This window comes from Saccopteryx bilineata, chromosome 6, assembly GCF_036850765.1.
Source record: "Saccopteryx bilineata isolate mSacBil1 chromosome 6, mSacBil1_pri_phased_curated, whole genome shotgun sequence".
In the NCBI taxonomy this organism is placed as follows: domain Eukaryota; kingdom Metazoa; phylum Chordata; class Mammalia; order Chiroptera; family Emballonuridae; genus Saccopteryx; species Saccopteryx bilineata.
In genome coordinates, this window is record NC_089495.1 from 161,995,375 (window position 1) to 162,012,878 (window position 17,504).

The 17,504-nt window shown below is 49.1% G+C and overlaps 1 protein-coding gene and 1 pseudogene across 1 annotated transcript; one reads left to right on the forward strand and one right to left on the reverse strand.

The window, feature by feature from the left end:
* The first annotated feature begins 5,222 nt into the window (after nucleotides 1–5,222).
* Nucleotides 5,223–6,532, forward strand: LOC136309411 (pumilio homolog 3 pseudogene; annotated as a pseudogene).
* Nucleotides 6,533–7,846: 1,314 nt separating this feature from the next.
* Nucleotides 7,847–17,156, reverse strand: LOC136308570 (CMRF35-like molecule 7). Its single transcript, XM_066236056.1, has 4 exons — nucleotides 17,026–17,156; nucleotides 10,982–11,311; nucleotides 9,734–9,812; nucleotides 7,847–8,729 (listed from the first exon to the last, which is right to left on the reverse strand). Exons 1-4 carry the CDS (start codon nucleotides 17,063–17,065, stop codon nucleotides 8,624–8,626), a joined length of 555 nt encoding a protein of 184 aa, XP_066092153.1. The 5' UTR covers nucleotides 17,066–17,156; the 3' UTR covers nucleotides 7,847–8,623.
* Between the last annotated feature and the right edge of the window lie 348 nt (nucleotides 17,157–17,504).

Here is a 17,504-nt window from a genome sequence, read left to right on the forward strand (position 1 = left end):
GAGACAGAGAGGAAGGGGGGGGGGGCGGGGGTGGAGAAGCAAATGGGCGCTTCTCCTATGTGCCCTGGCCAGGAATCGAACCCGGGTCCCCCGCACGCCAGGCCGATGCTCTACCACTGAGCCAACCGGCCAGGGCCTGAATCAAGTCTTAATACTTGTTTTTTTTGTTTTGTTTTTTGGGCCAGAGGCACAGCCACCTGGGTTGATCCCTGAATGGCACAGCTAATCCCAGACTTGCGCTGTGAGGGTCTTGTATGCTCATGGAGCCTTCTGTTTGCCAAAAGGAAGCTGCTGCGGCCCTGATGGAGACAGGCCTGGGAATCTGAGGAGCGAGAAGAAGGTCGAGTTCCCGAGGCTGCAGCTGCAGAGAGCTGGAGAGGTGCATGGGTGAACGGAGCCTGTGTGTTCACATCAGCCAAGGCAAGGGACCCAGGAAGACGCGAGGGGAGTCAGAGAACAGAAGGGGCTTCCAGGAAGGCTTCTGCCGCAGACGTCTTGATTGCCACCTACCCGGCTCCCACTTCCCCAAAGATGGAGCTGTCCCCTGTCTGGATCTCCCCTCTTCCCCCTGGAATCAGGAGAGGATGTCCCAGCTGTAAGATAGTCCCCATCACCTATCAGTGATTGGTTTAAAGGTGGTTGCCTGAGTCTAACCAGCCAATGAGGTTTCGGGGGAGACCTGGTAGTTGGGGATCTGGGAAGTTTCTTGAGAGAGCTGGCGTGATATTCTTTCTCAGAAGTCCTGGGTCGAGTGAGATAACGGTTTGCTACGTGATCCCCAGGGGGGCAGAACCAGCCACAGGGTGTAGACAACACTGCAACGATGATGCAAAGAGTAGGAACTTGCACCAGCCGCCCGAGCGTACCCCCAAGCCAAACAAATCAACAAAACCCCCAGTGAACTGCTATCAGTGAAAGCAGAGGGCAGCTGTGGCTGCTCTGAGCCACAGCCCTTGCAGGGAGGCCAGGGTTTCAGGGTGAGCTGTAGAATTTGGGAGGACAACAGACTCAGACACTGACCTTGAGGAGTGGCATCTGAAATGCCACGTTAGATCAGAATTCCGCAAGTTTCCCTGTCCTCAGCACAACGGCACACCGGGAATTACCTACTGTGAGCGAAGGGAAATAATTATTAAAAAAATAACAAAAACCTGTCTTTGTTGCAGCTTCACCTACAAAATTAACAATCATAATATTAATAGTATTCTTTGAGAATTTTAAGCGTGGGGCTGGGATTCATATTTACACATAGTCAGGGAAACCCTAAGCAGGAAGAGGAATTACAATGCTGCCACGTGACTATCACTCCTTGGTGACCAGCAGAAGCAAACACAAATGCTTTCTAAAGGGAAGTGTCCTCAGCCCACAGATTAAATTCAGCTAACTGCAAGCTCCCAGCATAATATTAGCAAGTGCAGAAAAAATAAGTCACCATAAGGGAGAGTCAGTAGAACCAAAATAATGAATTTCATTCTCCAAAGATTTCTGATGCTGAAATGACTTGATGAAGAACATAAAGTAGGATTTCTAGGCTTAAAGGAACAAAAGAGGCCACTGAAAAGTATGACAAAGCAAGCAGAGACTATTCCAAATTAACCGGGAAGGTTTGAGAAATAATCATATAGAATATCAGGAAAAGAACACTACAATAGTTGAAATTAAAAATAGAATGTTTGTGTTAAAGAGCAGGTTAATGATGGAAACATAAGTTGTGATCTGGACAGATTCCCCCGAAGCGGATGGAACACATGGAAGGGAGGTGAGATGTGGAAGACAGAGCAGAGGGCTTACTGTGTGTCCAGTCCAGGGTTCTTCACCAGGGTGTGTTTGCCCGCAGGGAAAATCACTAGACAATGTTGGGAGATGGGTTTTCCGTTGTCAGACTTGGGGGATGTTGTGCAGGGCAGGATGCTACTGACTCAGAATTAGATGGGCTCAACAAGTTTTCTTCCCTGCTAGGCTCGACACTAGTTAAGTTTAAAAAACAATCAACTCTATTGAGGTATAATTTATAATAACTGAAATTCACTAAGTATAAGTGTGCAATTAGACGTGTCCTTAATTCTCCTGCACTCAGGGTTGGTGGTGGGGAAGTATGAATTTGCCAGAGAGGCTGTCTTCTCTGTCCCCTTCCCATTGCTAAGCCCAGAGGCAGACCACATGAAACCCTCAGTTCTCAGCTCTGAGTGTGGACCCAGGTGGCTCACCCTGGGCTGTCACCACTGAGCACTTCCACCTGAGGGATCTGGAAGCTTCTTTGATGTCAGCTTGGTTATTATCCACTTATGCCTGGTGAATCATCCAAGTCGTAAAGAGAAGGTGGCTTATTTCTCAGAACTGAGGTGTAAACCAGGTTGGGAGCTAGTTCCTATGAGTTTAGCTTTGTCTTGGGGACCCACTTAGCTCCCAAGCATATTTTGTTTTCAGGTACTTTCTGTTTTACCTGCCAAAGCAGACAAACACCTTTCTAGGAGCGAATGGAGGGCTGTGAGCCAACCAGCAGTCTTCTTCAATCCTCTTGATCGCTCCAAGAGACAGGTTCTGTGATCATCTCTAATTTACAGAGGACACTGAAGTTTGGATTTTAGCCGTTCTAAATGGGTGTGTAGTGGTAGCTTGTTGTTTTAATCCCAGCTATGCTTTCTTAGCCAAAAGGCCAACAAGCAATTCTCCCAACTATGTTTTCTAAGTAATTTCCAATGGTGGCTGCCACAGAACCATGTGATCTCCCTCCGCAGCTGCAACCTTCCTCTTCAGTGATAAAAGGAGGGCGGTTGAGTGAGAACAGGCTCTTGCATTTCAAGCCAAATTATAGAAGCAGACAGTAAGAGGCTCTCCTCATTCATATAATAGTCGATATGCACCAGAAATGGTGCCTGGACCTAGTGAGTACTTTATGAGTTATATTTGTTGAATGAATGAATGAATGAATGAATGAATGAATGAATGAATGAATGAATAAGGCAATAGGATCTGACCTGGCCCCAATCTTCTGTTTTCAATGGGAACAGCAACCTCAGTCCTAACCTCCCAAAAGTTCATCCTTGGAGCTCTCCACTGGACAGCTCTCCACCGGATCGGGACTAATGCTGACTCAGGGCACCTCCTGTCCTGGCCACGATGAGCTAAACCTGGTCATGGAGCTATGCTGACACAGGGTGATTCACGAGACTGGTTGAGGGAAAGCAGGAGGTAGGCAGGGGCCTGGCCATGGACTTCAGGTTCCTAAGCTCAGAAAAAAGTGTGAGGGAAAGTGACCAGCAGGTGAGGAGCTGGGCTGGGGATGACGCCAGGCCACAGATGGTAGTGAGCTTCCAGCCAGGGGATGCAGAGTGGTGCTCAGAGGGAGCCCTGGGCCTCTTCCCTGTCAACCTTCACAGCATGAGTTTAGGGGGAGCCCATGAGAGCCGCCAGAGCTGCACCTGGACCCTCATTTTAGGTGGAGCCTAGACTCCCTGACTCATAGCGGACAGGGGTCTAAAGTAGGGACATAAGCTGACCCAGGCATGCGGATCTAGGCCAGGCAGATACGGGAGCCATGGAGAGAAATCTCAGAGAATAGGTGAGGAAAGTGCTGGAAACTTAATTCAGTTAGCCTCATTTATTAAGAAAACAGCATTCAGGATGTATTCAGCCTCAAGAAAAGAATCCCACGTCCCAGGTCTGGGTAAGGGGACCCTTCCCACTGCCCCCGCACTGACCAGCTACTCCCTGCCCCCGGTGAACTTCCTCTGTGGTAGCACAGTTTGCTCAGAAGGCCCGTGAGAAGGAACCCCCTGGGAAGCAGAAGTCGCGCTCTTTTCTGAAGAGGATGAGCTGCGCTTGCTCACTCCACTTCTCCACCTCGACCAACTGTTGGTTACACCACATGCTAAATTCAGCACATGAGAACTGTCCCAGCCTACCGTTGCTTAGGAGCACTAGGGCCTCTGCATCAGGCTCCATAATGGAGACATGGTAGCTAGAAAACGCTACTCTAGCTCCAATTACTTAATGCTTACCTTTCTCCTGACCTCAGACAGTCAGACAGTACACATATTAGGCAAGCTTTGCTTGACAGTTTTCACTGAACCCAAAGGGCAGTTTCTAGGGGGGGGTGTGTGAGTGCGTGTGTGTGTGGTGGGGTTCAGGACAGATAGACAATAGATGTCCACACCAGTGGATTCTCTTGTTACATTATAAGAGTAACAACCCAAATACAGTATCTCCAAAGAGATCAGGGAGGTCATTGAATACTAATTAAAAAATAGCGGGGAAAGCATGAGCCCGAGGTTGGCACCCCACCCATTTGAACCAGCTGGTAATGAGCTGGGCACTGGCTCTGCCTTCCACAGAGCTGCTGGGTCATCTGAGTCTGGCTGCATCTTCAGGAAACTGGATCCAGAGAAGTATTCACCGCAGGGCGTCTCTGGAGTGGTGAGCTGTGAGCCGTGGTCCCCAACAAGGTGACTCAAAGGTCTCGGTCTGGCTCATACTCTGTCCTTTCTGGGCTCTGTAGAATTTTCAGGCCACTCATTGACCACAGCCCTAAACCAAGTGTAAAGTGGGAAAAAGTTTGTCACTAGCTGAAGGGAAAAGAGAAGGGATTGTAGCATCCCAGTGGGGAGGAAGGTTCCAGCTACTGTAATGGGAACTGGCAGACCACCTTCCCCATTGCCTGGTGAGGCATCTTCCTGTGGCCTCTTGAGGCTGAAAACCAGGGCCCAGCTATCAGGACAAAGGGGAGGGTGGACACATCATCACGGGTGTTCAAAGGGAAACATTCCACAGAGAAACAAGGGCTGGAGCTGTGGAGAAATTGGCATCATATTGATCAAAGGGCACAAACTTCCCATTATAAGGTGAATAAATTTGGAGATCTAATGTACAACATAGTGACTATAAATTAGTAAGACTGGGGTGGGCACATGTGTGAGTTGCTAATGATGGAAGTCAAAGCAAAAATTTTTTTTTCATAAGTAAAAGTACAGAGACATCACAAGAAAATAAAACAGATTTTATAAAAACAATGATTCTGATTCTTCAAAAACATTCCCAAGCAAAGGACCTAAAATCCACCATCCTTAAAATCTAAGAACTTTCAGAAAAGTGCCGCAAAACCAAGGAAAAAGGTGTGGAGCAGTTCACGAACAAGCAGCAAGAGAATAAAATACCATAGAGCACATTCCAGCAGGGAAATATACTCAACAAAAAGAGGAAGTTCTTGCCGGACAGTCAAAGTGATGAATCAGCAGCCAAGAAACCCAAATGGGTCTGAATTAATCAAAGCTAAATATTCCAGAAATATTGTTAAGAAATCCCTCATGTATGGGAGTAAACCACAGATTGCAGAGATAACAAGAAGTTTTAAAGGCCCCGTGAGGATGACACTCCAAGCTGTGGATGCATGGGTCATCGTGGAGTACTCGTGCAATGACAATGCCACCTTGGAACACAGGAACGTGTTGACAGAGGAGCTCTCTGGGAGCACGTTTCAGCTTTACAAGTCAGCAGATCACCCAACTCTGGACAAAGTGTTAGAGAAACAGCCAGAAACACTCGAGCTTGTCATGGATGAAATGAAACAGATTCTCACTCCAGCGGCTCAAAAGGAAGCTGTGACTAAGCACTTACTGGTGCATAAAGTACTACCCTTGGACTTTTTTATCTGTGCACCCTCAAAGCTAAGATCAGAAATGTTCGAAACCATCCGTGAAGCGGGAGATGCCTGGTATACACACACAATAGCACAAGGGTGACCATGTGCTGCCATAGGGATGGGAAAGTGATTGTGAAAACATTAAAGCCTTATGTGGAAAAGGTGGCTAATAGCCAACACTCCTATTTGGTTTTACTGGTGCCATTTGATTGTACTCATGATACTAAGCAGATACTCATATTAGAAATTATTAGTTCGTCTAACACAGTAAATGACAAATACGGAAGGAAGGTCTCATGGTACCTATCAAGCCCTGCACAGACAGTAAGAGAAACCACTGAAGTTCAGCAGAGACAGAAACACACACAGTAAGAAAGATGCAGAGGTTTGTGGCCAAGTGCTCCTAGAATCTGTCTCTCCAGCTCCATTAAGCTACCTGCAAAGTCGCACCCAAGAACGGGCGCATGTGTGTTGGGAGTCCGACCTTTGGGAGCTGCTGTTGCAGATGTTCTGTCTGTCCTGAACGCCGTCGCCAGCGTGGCAGCAGCAGAACTGCATCCGGGTGGCAAGGACGGAGAGCTTCACATTGCAGAACAACCTGCAGGACGTCGTTCTCTGACGTGGTTAATAGAGAGATAAAAAGATGAAAGAAAAAGGAAGAGAAGGTTGTTTTGCAAAAACACTTGCAGAGCGTGTTGGTGTGAGGAACCTGAAACCCCCTGCTGGTGTGAATCCAGGTGCCAGCAATCTTGCTAGCCTGCCGAAGGGCTCTGATCAAGACATTGCAAACAAGTCAAAGCTGGACTAAAAAACCTGATTCCCTTTTCAGGATAAACAAACACACAATCAAACACCAGTAAAGGAATAGAAACACTGCTTGAAAAACTGTATTGATGGAAACAATTTACCAGATAGGATGATTTTTTTCCTCCTCTGACCTGCTTCCCCAGCTTGGGAAACAAAGGTGACGGGTTCGCCTTACTGATGACTTGTGTGCCCTGCGAATGTGCTTCTTCTTTGTACAAGGATCTGTTTATAAAAGCTTTCTAAAAGTGAAAGGAAAAAAAAGAGACTTTGGTGGATACTTGAAATTTGCTGAGAAGGTAGACCTTAGCTTCTCACCACACCAAACAAACAAAAAGTAACTTTGTATATTGATGGCAGTATTAACTTGATTGTGGTTTATTATTTCACGATGTATATGTATATTAAATCATTCTATTGTGCATCTTTTAAAAATCACATGCTCACCTTAAATGTATGTAATTTCTATGTGTCAATTATACCTCAATAAAGCTGGGGAAAGGAGAAGCCAAAGAGACAGATTCCAAATAGGTGCCCGTTTGAGGAGCGCCTCTCAAATGGGACTCTTTCTCTTCACGTGAGGAGACACTCCCTTTGGTGTGAGGACCCACGGCCCATGTGGCACAAAGTGACAAGTACAAGAGTATTGTTTTTGTGAGTGAGGGGCTGGAAAGGGGCAGATCGTTTCCCTCAGACATTTCTAATCTTATTTTATTTATTTTATTTTTTTTGTGACAGAGAGAGGGACAGACAGGCAGGAAGGGAGAGAGATGAGAAGCATCAATTCTTTGTTGCGCTTAGTTTCCCTAGTTGTTCATTGATTGCTTTCCCACATGTGCCTTGATTGGGGGGCTACAGCAGAGCCAGCGACCCCTCGCTCAAGCTGGTGAGCCTCCGCTCAAGCTGGCGACCTTGGGGTTTCAAACCTGGGTCCTCTGCATCCCAGTCCGACGCTCTATCCACTGCACCACCGCCTGGTCAGGCAACATTTCTAATTATTAAGATTATTTTGAAGACATCATTTAAGACAGGCAATAGTACTTCCCTCAGACAGTTTTTTAAATTTATTGGTTGACTTTAGAGAGACAGAGAAGGGGGAGGGAGGGAAGCATTCACTTGTTGTTCCATTTATCTATGCATTCACGGTTGCTTCCTGTATGTGCCCTGACCCTGATCAAAGCCACGACCTTGAGGGTTTGTGATCTAACTGAGCTAACTGGCTGTTAACCTTTTTTAAACAACATGACTTAAAAGAGAGAAATTTCCTCAGGTTTTATGACTGCCCTCCCTGGCCTTGAGGTAGTTTCTGAGGCCAGCAGCCCCAGGGGAGGCCTGGACATCAATGCTGAGCAGAGAAGCACAGGTCAGACTCCCAAATCGTGGCCCCGGGAAGAAGCCCCAGCCCTGAGATGGGGGGATGGTTACAAGGGGCTTGGGAGCCAGGGTGCAGGGGAGCCAGGGCAGAGGGCTGGCCCGGGGCTGGGCCCAGCGAGCCCCGATGGACTCAGAGCAGGGACCTCCCTGGGCGGAGAGGACATCCAGTCTCTCAGTCTCTCAGGCCCCAGAATCAGGACCTCATCACAGAACTACCCTCTTTGGTGTGGTGTGTGGGTTTATCAGTGTGTATCAGTGTTTTAATGAGCAAGAGCCATCAAAACCCAACTTGATTAGCTGAAAAGAAAAAGTTTTAAAAACTTTTACATATATCTGAAGCTCAGGCATAGAAGGTGTTGAGCTGGTCTCAGGAACCAGACACTGGCCAGTTGCTCCATTTCCATCTCTGTCTCTCTCACATTTCTGCTGCTTCTCTCTGTCCTCAGTCCAACTCTGTGCCCAAGGTCCTCCAGCACTGAGGACACAACTGTCTGAATTTGGGCTCCAAACCAACTGCTCCTGACCATAAGCCCCAAGCCCTTATGCTGTTGGGGAAGCTATTTTCTACTCAAAGAAGTGGGAATGAGATGCTGTCCCTCCCGGTGACGATGACACTTCAGGAGGAGTCAAGCTGTGTCCCTGAGCAGGGAGGGCACCTGGCCAGCCCCCAGAGGTCTCAGAAGAGTTCCTTCCACAGTCCACGTCTCCTCTGGAAACGGGTCCAGAGTCACAAGTGTCTTTTCATCCGTCGTCTACTGGGTTGTGCCTTTGGTCAGGTCAGACAAGTTCGAGGTAGATAGGCTGTTCCTATTGCTCCCTGGAGACTCTCTGAGACCCCTTCAACCAGAGGACAGCACCGGCCACGGTGAGTAAGACGGGTACCTTCACGAATACCAGCAGCATGTAGTGGTTCCTGTCAGAGGGGACAGAGCAGTCAGAGTCCTAGGCCTGTCCAGGCCCTGTCACTCCCAGTGCCCTGACACTGGGACATTAGTCAGCCCAGCCAAACCTGTGACCCCGGCCCAGCAGCCCTTCTCTGAATACCCCCATGGACCTCCTCAGCCCAGTAGGAGTGCCTGCTGTCACCCAGGACAGGCTGTTGGCCTGTGTCCCTTTGCTGCTCCACTCATGCCAGCTCTGAGTCGCTAAGTCACTCTCCTGCTCTGTGACACCTGATGCTTTGCATCGTGGAGACCTGTGTCTTATCTGCCCTCAGCACCCACCGGGTCAGCAATGTTTTTTTTTATTTGTTTGTTTTTGTTGTTTTTTTTTTTTTTGTATTTTTCTGAAGCTGGAAACGGGGAGAGACAGTCAGACAGACTCCCGCATGCGCCCGACCGGGATCCACCCGGTACGCCCACCAGGGGCGATGCTCTGCCCACCAGGGGGCGATGCTCTGCCCCTCCGGGGCATCGCTCTGTTGTGACCAGAGCCACTCTAGCGCCTGGGGCAGAGGCCAAGGAGCCATCCCCAGCGCCCGGGCCATCTTTGCTCCAATGGAGCCTTGGCTGCGGGAGGGGAAGAGAGAGACAGAGAGGAAGGAGGGGGGGTGGAGAAGCAAATGGGCGCTTCTCCTATGTGCCCTGGCCAGGAATCAAACCCAGGTCCCCCGCACGCCAGGCCGACGCTGTACCGCTGAGCCAACTGGCCAGGGCCAGCAATGGTTTTTTTTTTGTTGACAGCTGAACAGGGCGATAATGCTTATAGCGGAGAGGTCTGCAGAGCGGTTTCCTGGTGAGGGCTGGGATGAGAGGATGGCAGGTGGGGTGTGAATCGGGGTGGGGGCTTTGGGCCTTGATGTTAGCTGTGATGAGCTCTGGCCTCAGTGACTATACAGGGTCTGAGGGGTTCCCAGGCTTGGCTGCCCCATGGAAGAGGCCCCAGCTAGGGGCAGGAGAAAGGACTGAAGCCACTCACCGGGTTTGGGAGCTGGAGGACACCCCTGTGTGGTTGCTGCCATTTGTCCCAGATACCAGGTTTTCTGGGGTCGATGAACCTAGACACAGGCAAATTGGCCATGAGTTATTGGCACAGACCAAGGATTGGTGCATAGCTCACGCTGCCACCCCTGTTCTGCCAGCCCTGCCACAAGATGCCCACTTCCCTGGATTCAGAAAAGTCATCTCTTTGGAGAAGTCTCTTGGGCTTCTCCCCTTCATATTGAGTCATCTGAAACTAATAAACAATCATTGTTCTCATCACTTTCAGGTGTGGCAAGAAGAAAAAAATTAAACAGGAGTAGGCACTAGGGTGGATTCTGAGGAGAGAGATCAATGTTTCCATAACCTCTCTACTTCCTCCTCTAAGTGGGACTGCTGGTTTTGGGGAAAAAATAATCCCTGGTCCTTTTGCTCAAGCAGGGCCTGAGCCAGGCTCAGGGACAGACAGTTCTGGAAATGGAGCTTCTGTTTATTGGGGTGGTAAAGGAGAGGAGCACTCCAGAAGGCTGGTGAAGAAGAGGGTACATGCCAGTTCCATACTGAACAGTGACTACAAGGAATAAAACATCTTTAGGAGAAACCATGAGATAGTTTATGGTGAACAGCTTGGTCATAGATTCCTGAGGCCAGCCTGGCGGTGAGTGTTAATGATCCACCTTGTATTTGAGTCCCGGGTCTAGCAAACCCTGCTCTGCAAGGCCCCACCTGTGGTCACACGGGGTAGCTCCTGGCTGAGCCCCAGGTAACTGCGGTCAAAACAGCTCCCCTGGAGGCCATTGTTGGCCTTACAGACTGGTGCCTCGTGGCTTCCCACCCAAGACACCTAAACACCTTTCTCCCTGAAGCTCCACATGTGGCACACATTTTACCTGGCTGGGTCCCCTCACATGTCTTAATCAATCCCTTTTGTGTCCCCACACATCTCGGCTTCCCCTACCGGGCAGCCTTGGGGACGTTTTGCTTGGGTGGTCCTCACTGGACTTCGCTCCGCCCAGAGGCAGCCCTGCTGTCTTGGGTTCCAGTCCTTACAGCACACGGGCTACTCTGCCCTAGTTTCTCTTGCACCCCTCCCCATCTGTTCGTCTGTCTCTTGAACCCTCTCTCACACACTGGTTCTCAGGATCTCGGTCACTTCCCTTCCGCCCTGGGAAGGAGGGTAGCCGGGGTCCTCACTCTTCTAGTCCTGAGCACCAGGTTCTCATTGTAGAGATGAGGAAGTTCTCACCTGGGTTAATGAATATTTTTATTGATGTCCCACGGTCAGTTCCAGGCTTTTCAATCCCACAGTGGTAGGTATCTTGGTCATTTCGTCTGAGGTCCTTCATGGTCACCGTGATCAGGCGGTCTCTCTGATTGTCCGTGATGGACACCCGGTTTCTCTGCACTGTTTGCTGGGACCCTGTCATTTGAACGAGGATCCTGCACTTATGCCAGTATGCTCCTCGACACCACCACTTCTTGTGGCTCTCCCATCCTGGTTTATAGGAACACTGCACGGTCAGCGAGCCCCGCTCCTGGCCTCTCACGATCGCTGGGCCTTGGATGGACAAACAGCCTGGGAAACAGAATTCCGAGATACAGACGCTGCCCCCTCAACCAGGCCTGACCTGGAGGACCCTGGCTCAGGTGGCTCCAGGCTGATGACCAGGCACTGCGCCAGGGTCCCCGGGAGCCCCGGCCACTTAGCTGACCCCTCGGATCTATCTTCTCCTTCATCCAGCTTCCCCATTCGCTGCCTCAGTGACAATGCTCTGGCCTCTTTCATCCCCATCTCCCTAAATGTGCTCACAGCGGGTGACACAGCTCTCCTCTGACATCCTTAACTGTCCCCTCAAAGCTGTTCTCATCTGACCCCTTCTGACCACACTGTCTCAGAGGCCTCTCCTGGTTTCCCTTCTTCTTTCTTTAAATCTTAGTGAAACCAGCCGCATGTAAGGTAAAAATTTTAACAGTCAGCCCTCTGGAGGGAAAATTCTCTGGTTTGTGCATTTTCCTCTTTCTATAGTGACTGATTTCAGGTGATCAGTGTGATGTCACTGGACACAGAGTTGAGAAGAACCGTTTGGAACTGGGCCTTGTGCACCAGTGCCAGCAGCTCCAGAACACCTCGGGGTGGGGGTGGGGGTGGGACTCAAGGCTCCCTCTCCAGCCTTCATCTTGTCTCGTTCTATTTCACCCCCATGGAGTGACCCTCCAGTTCCATGGCTCCAGGTTTTGCCTTTGTGCTGATGAGTCTCAAGTCTGACCCTGTAGCCCAGCTTCTCCCCTCTGCTGCAGCCTAGCATTTACAATACATGCACCAAATTCAATAGTTACAGACTCAATGCCCCACCCCTGAACTTTCTCCTCTTCAGTTCTCCCTCCTTCCGGGGGGGGGGGGGGGGGGGAGGCAGCATGTGGACAAACTAGCAATGGAGAGGTAATGCCGGAGTCAGAGAGGGAGTAATGACAGAGAAAGGGGCCTTGAACCAAGGATATGGGCAGACTCTAGAGTCTGAGAAAGGTGAGAAAACATTCTTTTTTAGAAGGAATGAAACCTGCCTACACCTTGATTTTAGCTAGGAACCGTGTTGAACTTCTGAACTTCATAATTATAAGATAATACATGTATAACAAAAAGTAATGTAGGATTCAATCAGCAAAACTGACCTAATGCTCTTAAACCAACAACTGCATGAACACACTTCCTCACAGAACTTGGCATCTTCCTTGATCCCATCCCTCCTTCTCCCTCCGTGACTGGCTGGTAACTGATTTAATTAACTCTCCCTGAAAAATGCTTCTCAAAATGATCTTCTTTCCTCCTCTGCTGTCCACAAGGACAGCATGACAGAGCAGAAAGAGAAGGAGTGTTGGACACAGAAAGACACGTCCCACAGACTACTTGGGAAAGCTGCGATGAGGTACCTGAGCCCTCAGAGTCTCGTTTCTTTGTGTGTACAATGGTGGTTCTGCATCCCGCCTTGCAGGTTGTTGTGACTTGGCTAGGTGTCAAAGCCCAGCCATGCGGGGGCCGCTCCAGCAGTGATAGCCTGTCAACAGGTCAGCTGCTCACCTGGTGCGGGGACTGTAGTAACGGCACCTGGGGAGGCTTTCCCACTCCTGCTGCTCCCTTCCTCCAATCTCCTCTGCATATGGCAGCCAGACTTATGTCCTGAAATTGTCCCTACCTAGTCCTTATCTGCAATTACCATGAGCACTGAAAAATCTTTCAGGAAGCAACCTAAGTGTCCATCGATAGACATGGATATCTGAAATGGACAAAAATACCACTCAGACATTAAAATGAATGAAATCTTGCATTTGGGACAACATGTATGAACCTCGGGCCGTGATGGAGAACCTTTTTATAAAAACCACCCACTTTTGCAGTGCTGGTCAACCTGGTCCCTCCCGCCCACTAGTGGGCATTCCAGCTTTCATGGTGGGCGGTAGCAGACCAACCAAATGGCACTGCAATTGGCCCACCATAAAAGCTGGAATGCCCACTAGTGGGCAGGAGGGACCAGGTTGACCAGCACTGCAAAAGTGGGTGGTTTTTATAAAAAGGTTTGCCATCATGGACCTAGAGGGTATTATCTTGAGTGAAATAAGTCAAACAGGCCCTGGCCGGTTGGCTCAGCGGTAGAGCGTCGGCCTGGCGTGCGGGGGACCCGGGTTCGATTCCCGGCTATGCACATAGGAGAGGCGCCCATTTGCTTCTCCACCCCCCCCTCCTTCCTCTCTGTCTCTCTCTTCCCCTCCCGCAGCCAAGGCTCCATTGGAGCAAAGATGGCCCGGGCGCTGGGGATGGCTCCTTGGCCTCTGCCCCAGGCGCTAGAGTGGCTCTGGTCGCAACAGAGCGACGCCCTGGAGGGGCAGAGCATCCCCCCCTGGTGGGCAGAGCTTCGCCCCTGGTGGGCGTGCCGGGTGGATCCCGGTCGGGTGCATGCGGGAGTCTGTCTGACTGTCTCTCCCCGTTTCCAGCTTCAGAAAAATACAAAAAAAGAAAAAAAAAAGAAAAAAAAAAAAGAAATAAGTCAAACAGAGAAAGACAAATACTATATTATTTCATTTCAGTATGGAATCGAAAAAACGAAGTAAACGAGCAAACAAAACAAAAACAAATTTATAGATGCAGAAGGTATTTTGATGGTTGCCAGCTAGCAAGGGGGACGAGGGGATGTATGAAAAGGAGAAGGGATTAAGAAGTACAAACTGGCAGTTGCAGAACAGCTATGGGAATGTGAAGTCCAGCTTAGGCAATAGAGTCAGTAATATTATAAGTATGTATGGTGTCAGAAAAGTACTAGACTTATCAGGGTCATCCCTTCCTAAATCATATCTAATACAGTAACTATGTTGTACACCTGAAATTAACATAATATTGCATGTAATTGAAAAATTAAAAATTTATTTAAAAAGTAAATTTTCAAAGATTAAAAAAAAATCTTTCAGCACTGGCTGGACAGCTCGGTTGGTTTGAGTATTGTCCCAAAGCACAGAGGTTGCTGGTTCAATTCCTGTTAGGGCATATACAGGATCAATCTGTTCCTGTATATCTGTTCCCCTCCCCTTCCCCCCCATCTCCTTTCCTCTCTCACTAAAATCAATCAATAAAATTATTTTAAAAATTAAAAAAAAATCTTTCAGGTCCTCTCCTGCAGCCACTCCACTGTCTCAGAGCGATTTAAAGTGCTTGAGTTTGGCGTTCGTCTTTCTCCAGGCTGAGTTCACGTTCTCTGTCTGGCCCCTCACTGCCCCTCTTGCCTCCCACTCTGCCCTATAACCCATGGCTACTTTTCTCTTCCCCTGACTCCGATGTGTCCTCCCAGGTGGCTGTGTTATTGCTCACGTCCTTCTTCTCCATGGAAACCCCTTCTCCAATCCCTGCCCATCCACTCATCACCCTCGACAACCCCTTCAAGGCTCAGTCTCCTTCGCAAAGTCTTCCTGCCCTTCCCAACCAGCTCTGCTTCCTCCCATGGCACCCACGGCCCTTTGTAGGAACCTGAGTGTCACGTGGTGTCTTGTGACCCTTAGCAGTCCCCCTCTGTCTCCCGGCTAGGTTGCTCGTCCAGAAGAGCAGGGATCTCATGTTTGTTCTCTCTTCCCACCCCCAGCCCCCCTGGCTTGCACAGGGCCTGGATCCTGGTAGGTACCAATCAAGTTTATAGTTATTTTTTAAAAGATCTGGGACATAACCGGTCTTTATTCCAGGATTACTTATAATTTCCACACCTGTGGACAACAAATATGAGGAGGCTAATTGCAGTACTAATGTGATAGTCAATACTGGAACGGATGCAAATGCCATGAATTGGAGATCAGGCTAATATATATTTGGGTCCCTCTGTACCATGGCTAAAAGGAAAAGACGATCACAGATACTGATGGGAAAGATGTCCCAGATATACTATTACTCGGTCAGCAAAAGTTGCTTAACAGAGTGTATATGTATTCCATTTCTGTGGGGCTTTTTTCATAGCCCATGTGTAAGGGGGAAGAAAACCAGAAAATACATGTTCTAAACTTTTAATGGTGGTAAGTGCTGAGATTGGGTTTTGTGGGGGAGTAAGTTTCACTTTCTCAATCACATACTTCTATTATGTTAAAATATTTACAATATTATTAACTGAGAAAGCCATGAAGATAATTTTGAAAAAAATAAAAAAGGAGTTAATTAGGAGACAGTGATTGATGTAAATTAAAACCAAAGGCAAGCGTCTGCTGGCAGGGTCATTTTCTTTCCTAAAAGAAAAATAGCATGGCTGCAGTGCAAAGCAGAGGTTTAACCATAGACCGCAGAAAAGAGATGTTCCCGCTTCAAAACAAGAGCTTCACCCACCCAGCTTTGCTCATTTTATCTGACATTGAGCCACTCACAGTGGGACTGGGCTCACTGTCTAAATATATAAATATATATATTGCAGGAGGTTTTTTATAAATACCATTGCAATGGATCGAACCATCAATTAGGTCAATGTGAATTCCCAAGTTTGTTCGCAGAAAGAGAGGTGGAAACACTGGAACAGCCAAGCAGCGAGGAGCCGCACTCGGGGAAGCAGGCTGATGGGCTTTATTACAAGCACCAGGCTTTTGAGTGTCCATTCTTTTTTTTACCTCTCAGGTGTAAACTTACTCCCATGTCAATCATTCAGGAAAGTCTGCCATGTGTGCAAAATCCTTGTGTGAATCGTCTTGTCCCGAAATTGAGAAATGGTTGAGCTTTGTGTCTGGGCTGATGGTAGGTGACAAATGACACTCAAAACAAGGCAGAAGCAGCCACAGGGAGAGCTCAGCGCGGAGATGCCTGTGGAGCATGGGATGTGCAGTGGTGCTGGAGCCTGTCTTATTTGTACTCATGGGACAAGTGACAAAGTGTCTCTGCTGAAGTCCCTGTGCCATCATTCCAGCCCAAGCTCTGAAGTCCTGTCTGGGGTTACAGGTCTGTGTTCCTAGCCATCTTGCATCACTTTCCTCGTTGGGAAAGGAGGGTCTTCCATTTGTAAACATTTACGAGCACCTACCCTAAGCCAGCGCCCTACCTTCCTCTCAGGGCTGCTGGGGACTCCTGTAACCCAGCAGATAAGAGAGTGTACTACCGGAAGTTGGGCCATTCTCACTTCACGCCATCCACCTTCTCTCCTTCATTCCACACAAGTAACCTCAGGGTGGCGAATGGCAGTCTGTAAGTGCAAACTCGGAGGCTGGCTCTCCTTTCATCCTTGACTCACTTCTTCCCCTTTCCAAGTTACTCACAGAGTTGGAGGGAGGAGGAGGGACTCCCTGTGTTGTCTCTGTAGCACTTTCCCCTTCCGGAGCCACAGATCAACCACGGTGGGGCTCAGCCTTTGTCTGGGGGAGACGTGTTTGTGTGGGAGATTGTACATATGACAGAGACTACGTGTGTGTATGTGAGTGTGTGTGACTGCAAGTGTCTGTGTCACTTGGTGTCCCTGTAAAAACCTGCCCCATCCTCTGAACACACCTCCATCAGTGCCTGCTTGTGTCCTGCCACCAGTGTCATCCACCTGTGTGTGTGACCCATCGAGTTGTTCAGGGTCTTCTTTGTGACAACCAGTCTTACTTCTCATTCCCCTTCATGTATCAGGGCCTGAGGTATGCCTGGCATGAAGTAGGAACCCCGTGCATTTTTGCTGAATGAATGAACAAAACCACCTCCCTTTTCCCCAGACGTGACACCTCTCCTTGTAGCCGGGATAGATGCTCTCAGCTCCCTGTCCTGCCCCTGTCATGCTAAGTTCCCGAGGCCCCCGCTGCACTCACCTGGGAGGCTGAGAAGGAGTAGAGCTGGGGGCAGCCACATGGTCTTGCTCCCTGGCTGCTCGCCCTCTGGCCTCCAAGCTGAGAGCACGCTCAGGACCGAGCCAGGCGCCCGAAGCTCTGCCTGAGCCCAGGCTTGCCCCTTCTGTGTGTCCACGCCAACTTTGAGTTTCTTACTCATTTACTTCCTTTTAAGGACTGAGTATTTCCTGCTCTTAATTATTCAGCAAAAGGAGAGTCATTTCTTAGTAGGTCTGTGTCAGAGGGCACTAGAGTCCCCACTAGGTATAAAAGAGGAAGCAAGGGGACTGTGCAGGGTGAGAGGGCCAAGGGGAGATATGTCTGCAAGAGGGTCAGGGAGGGGTCATCTGGCCTATGGGACCTTGGATTGAAAGGGCACAACAGTAGGCATGGCAACTTCCAAAATGGCTCCCCACTACAATAATGGGTCCCCAGCAGCAGGGAACTGTCCCCCTGTCCCC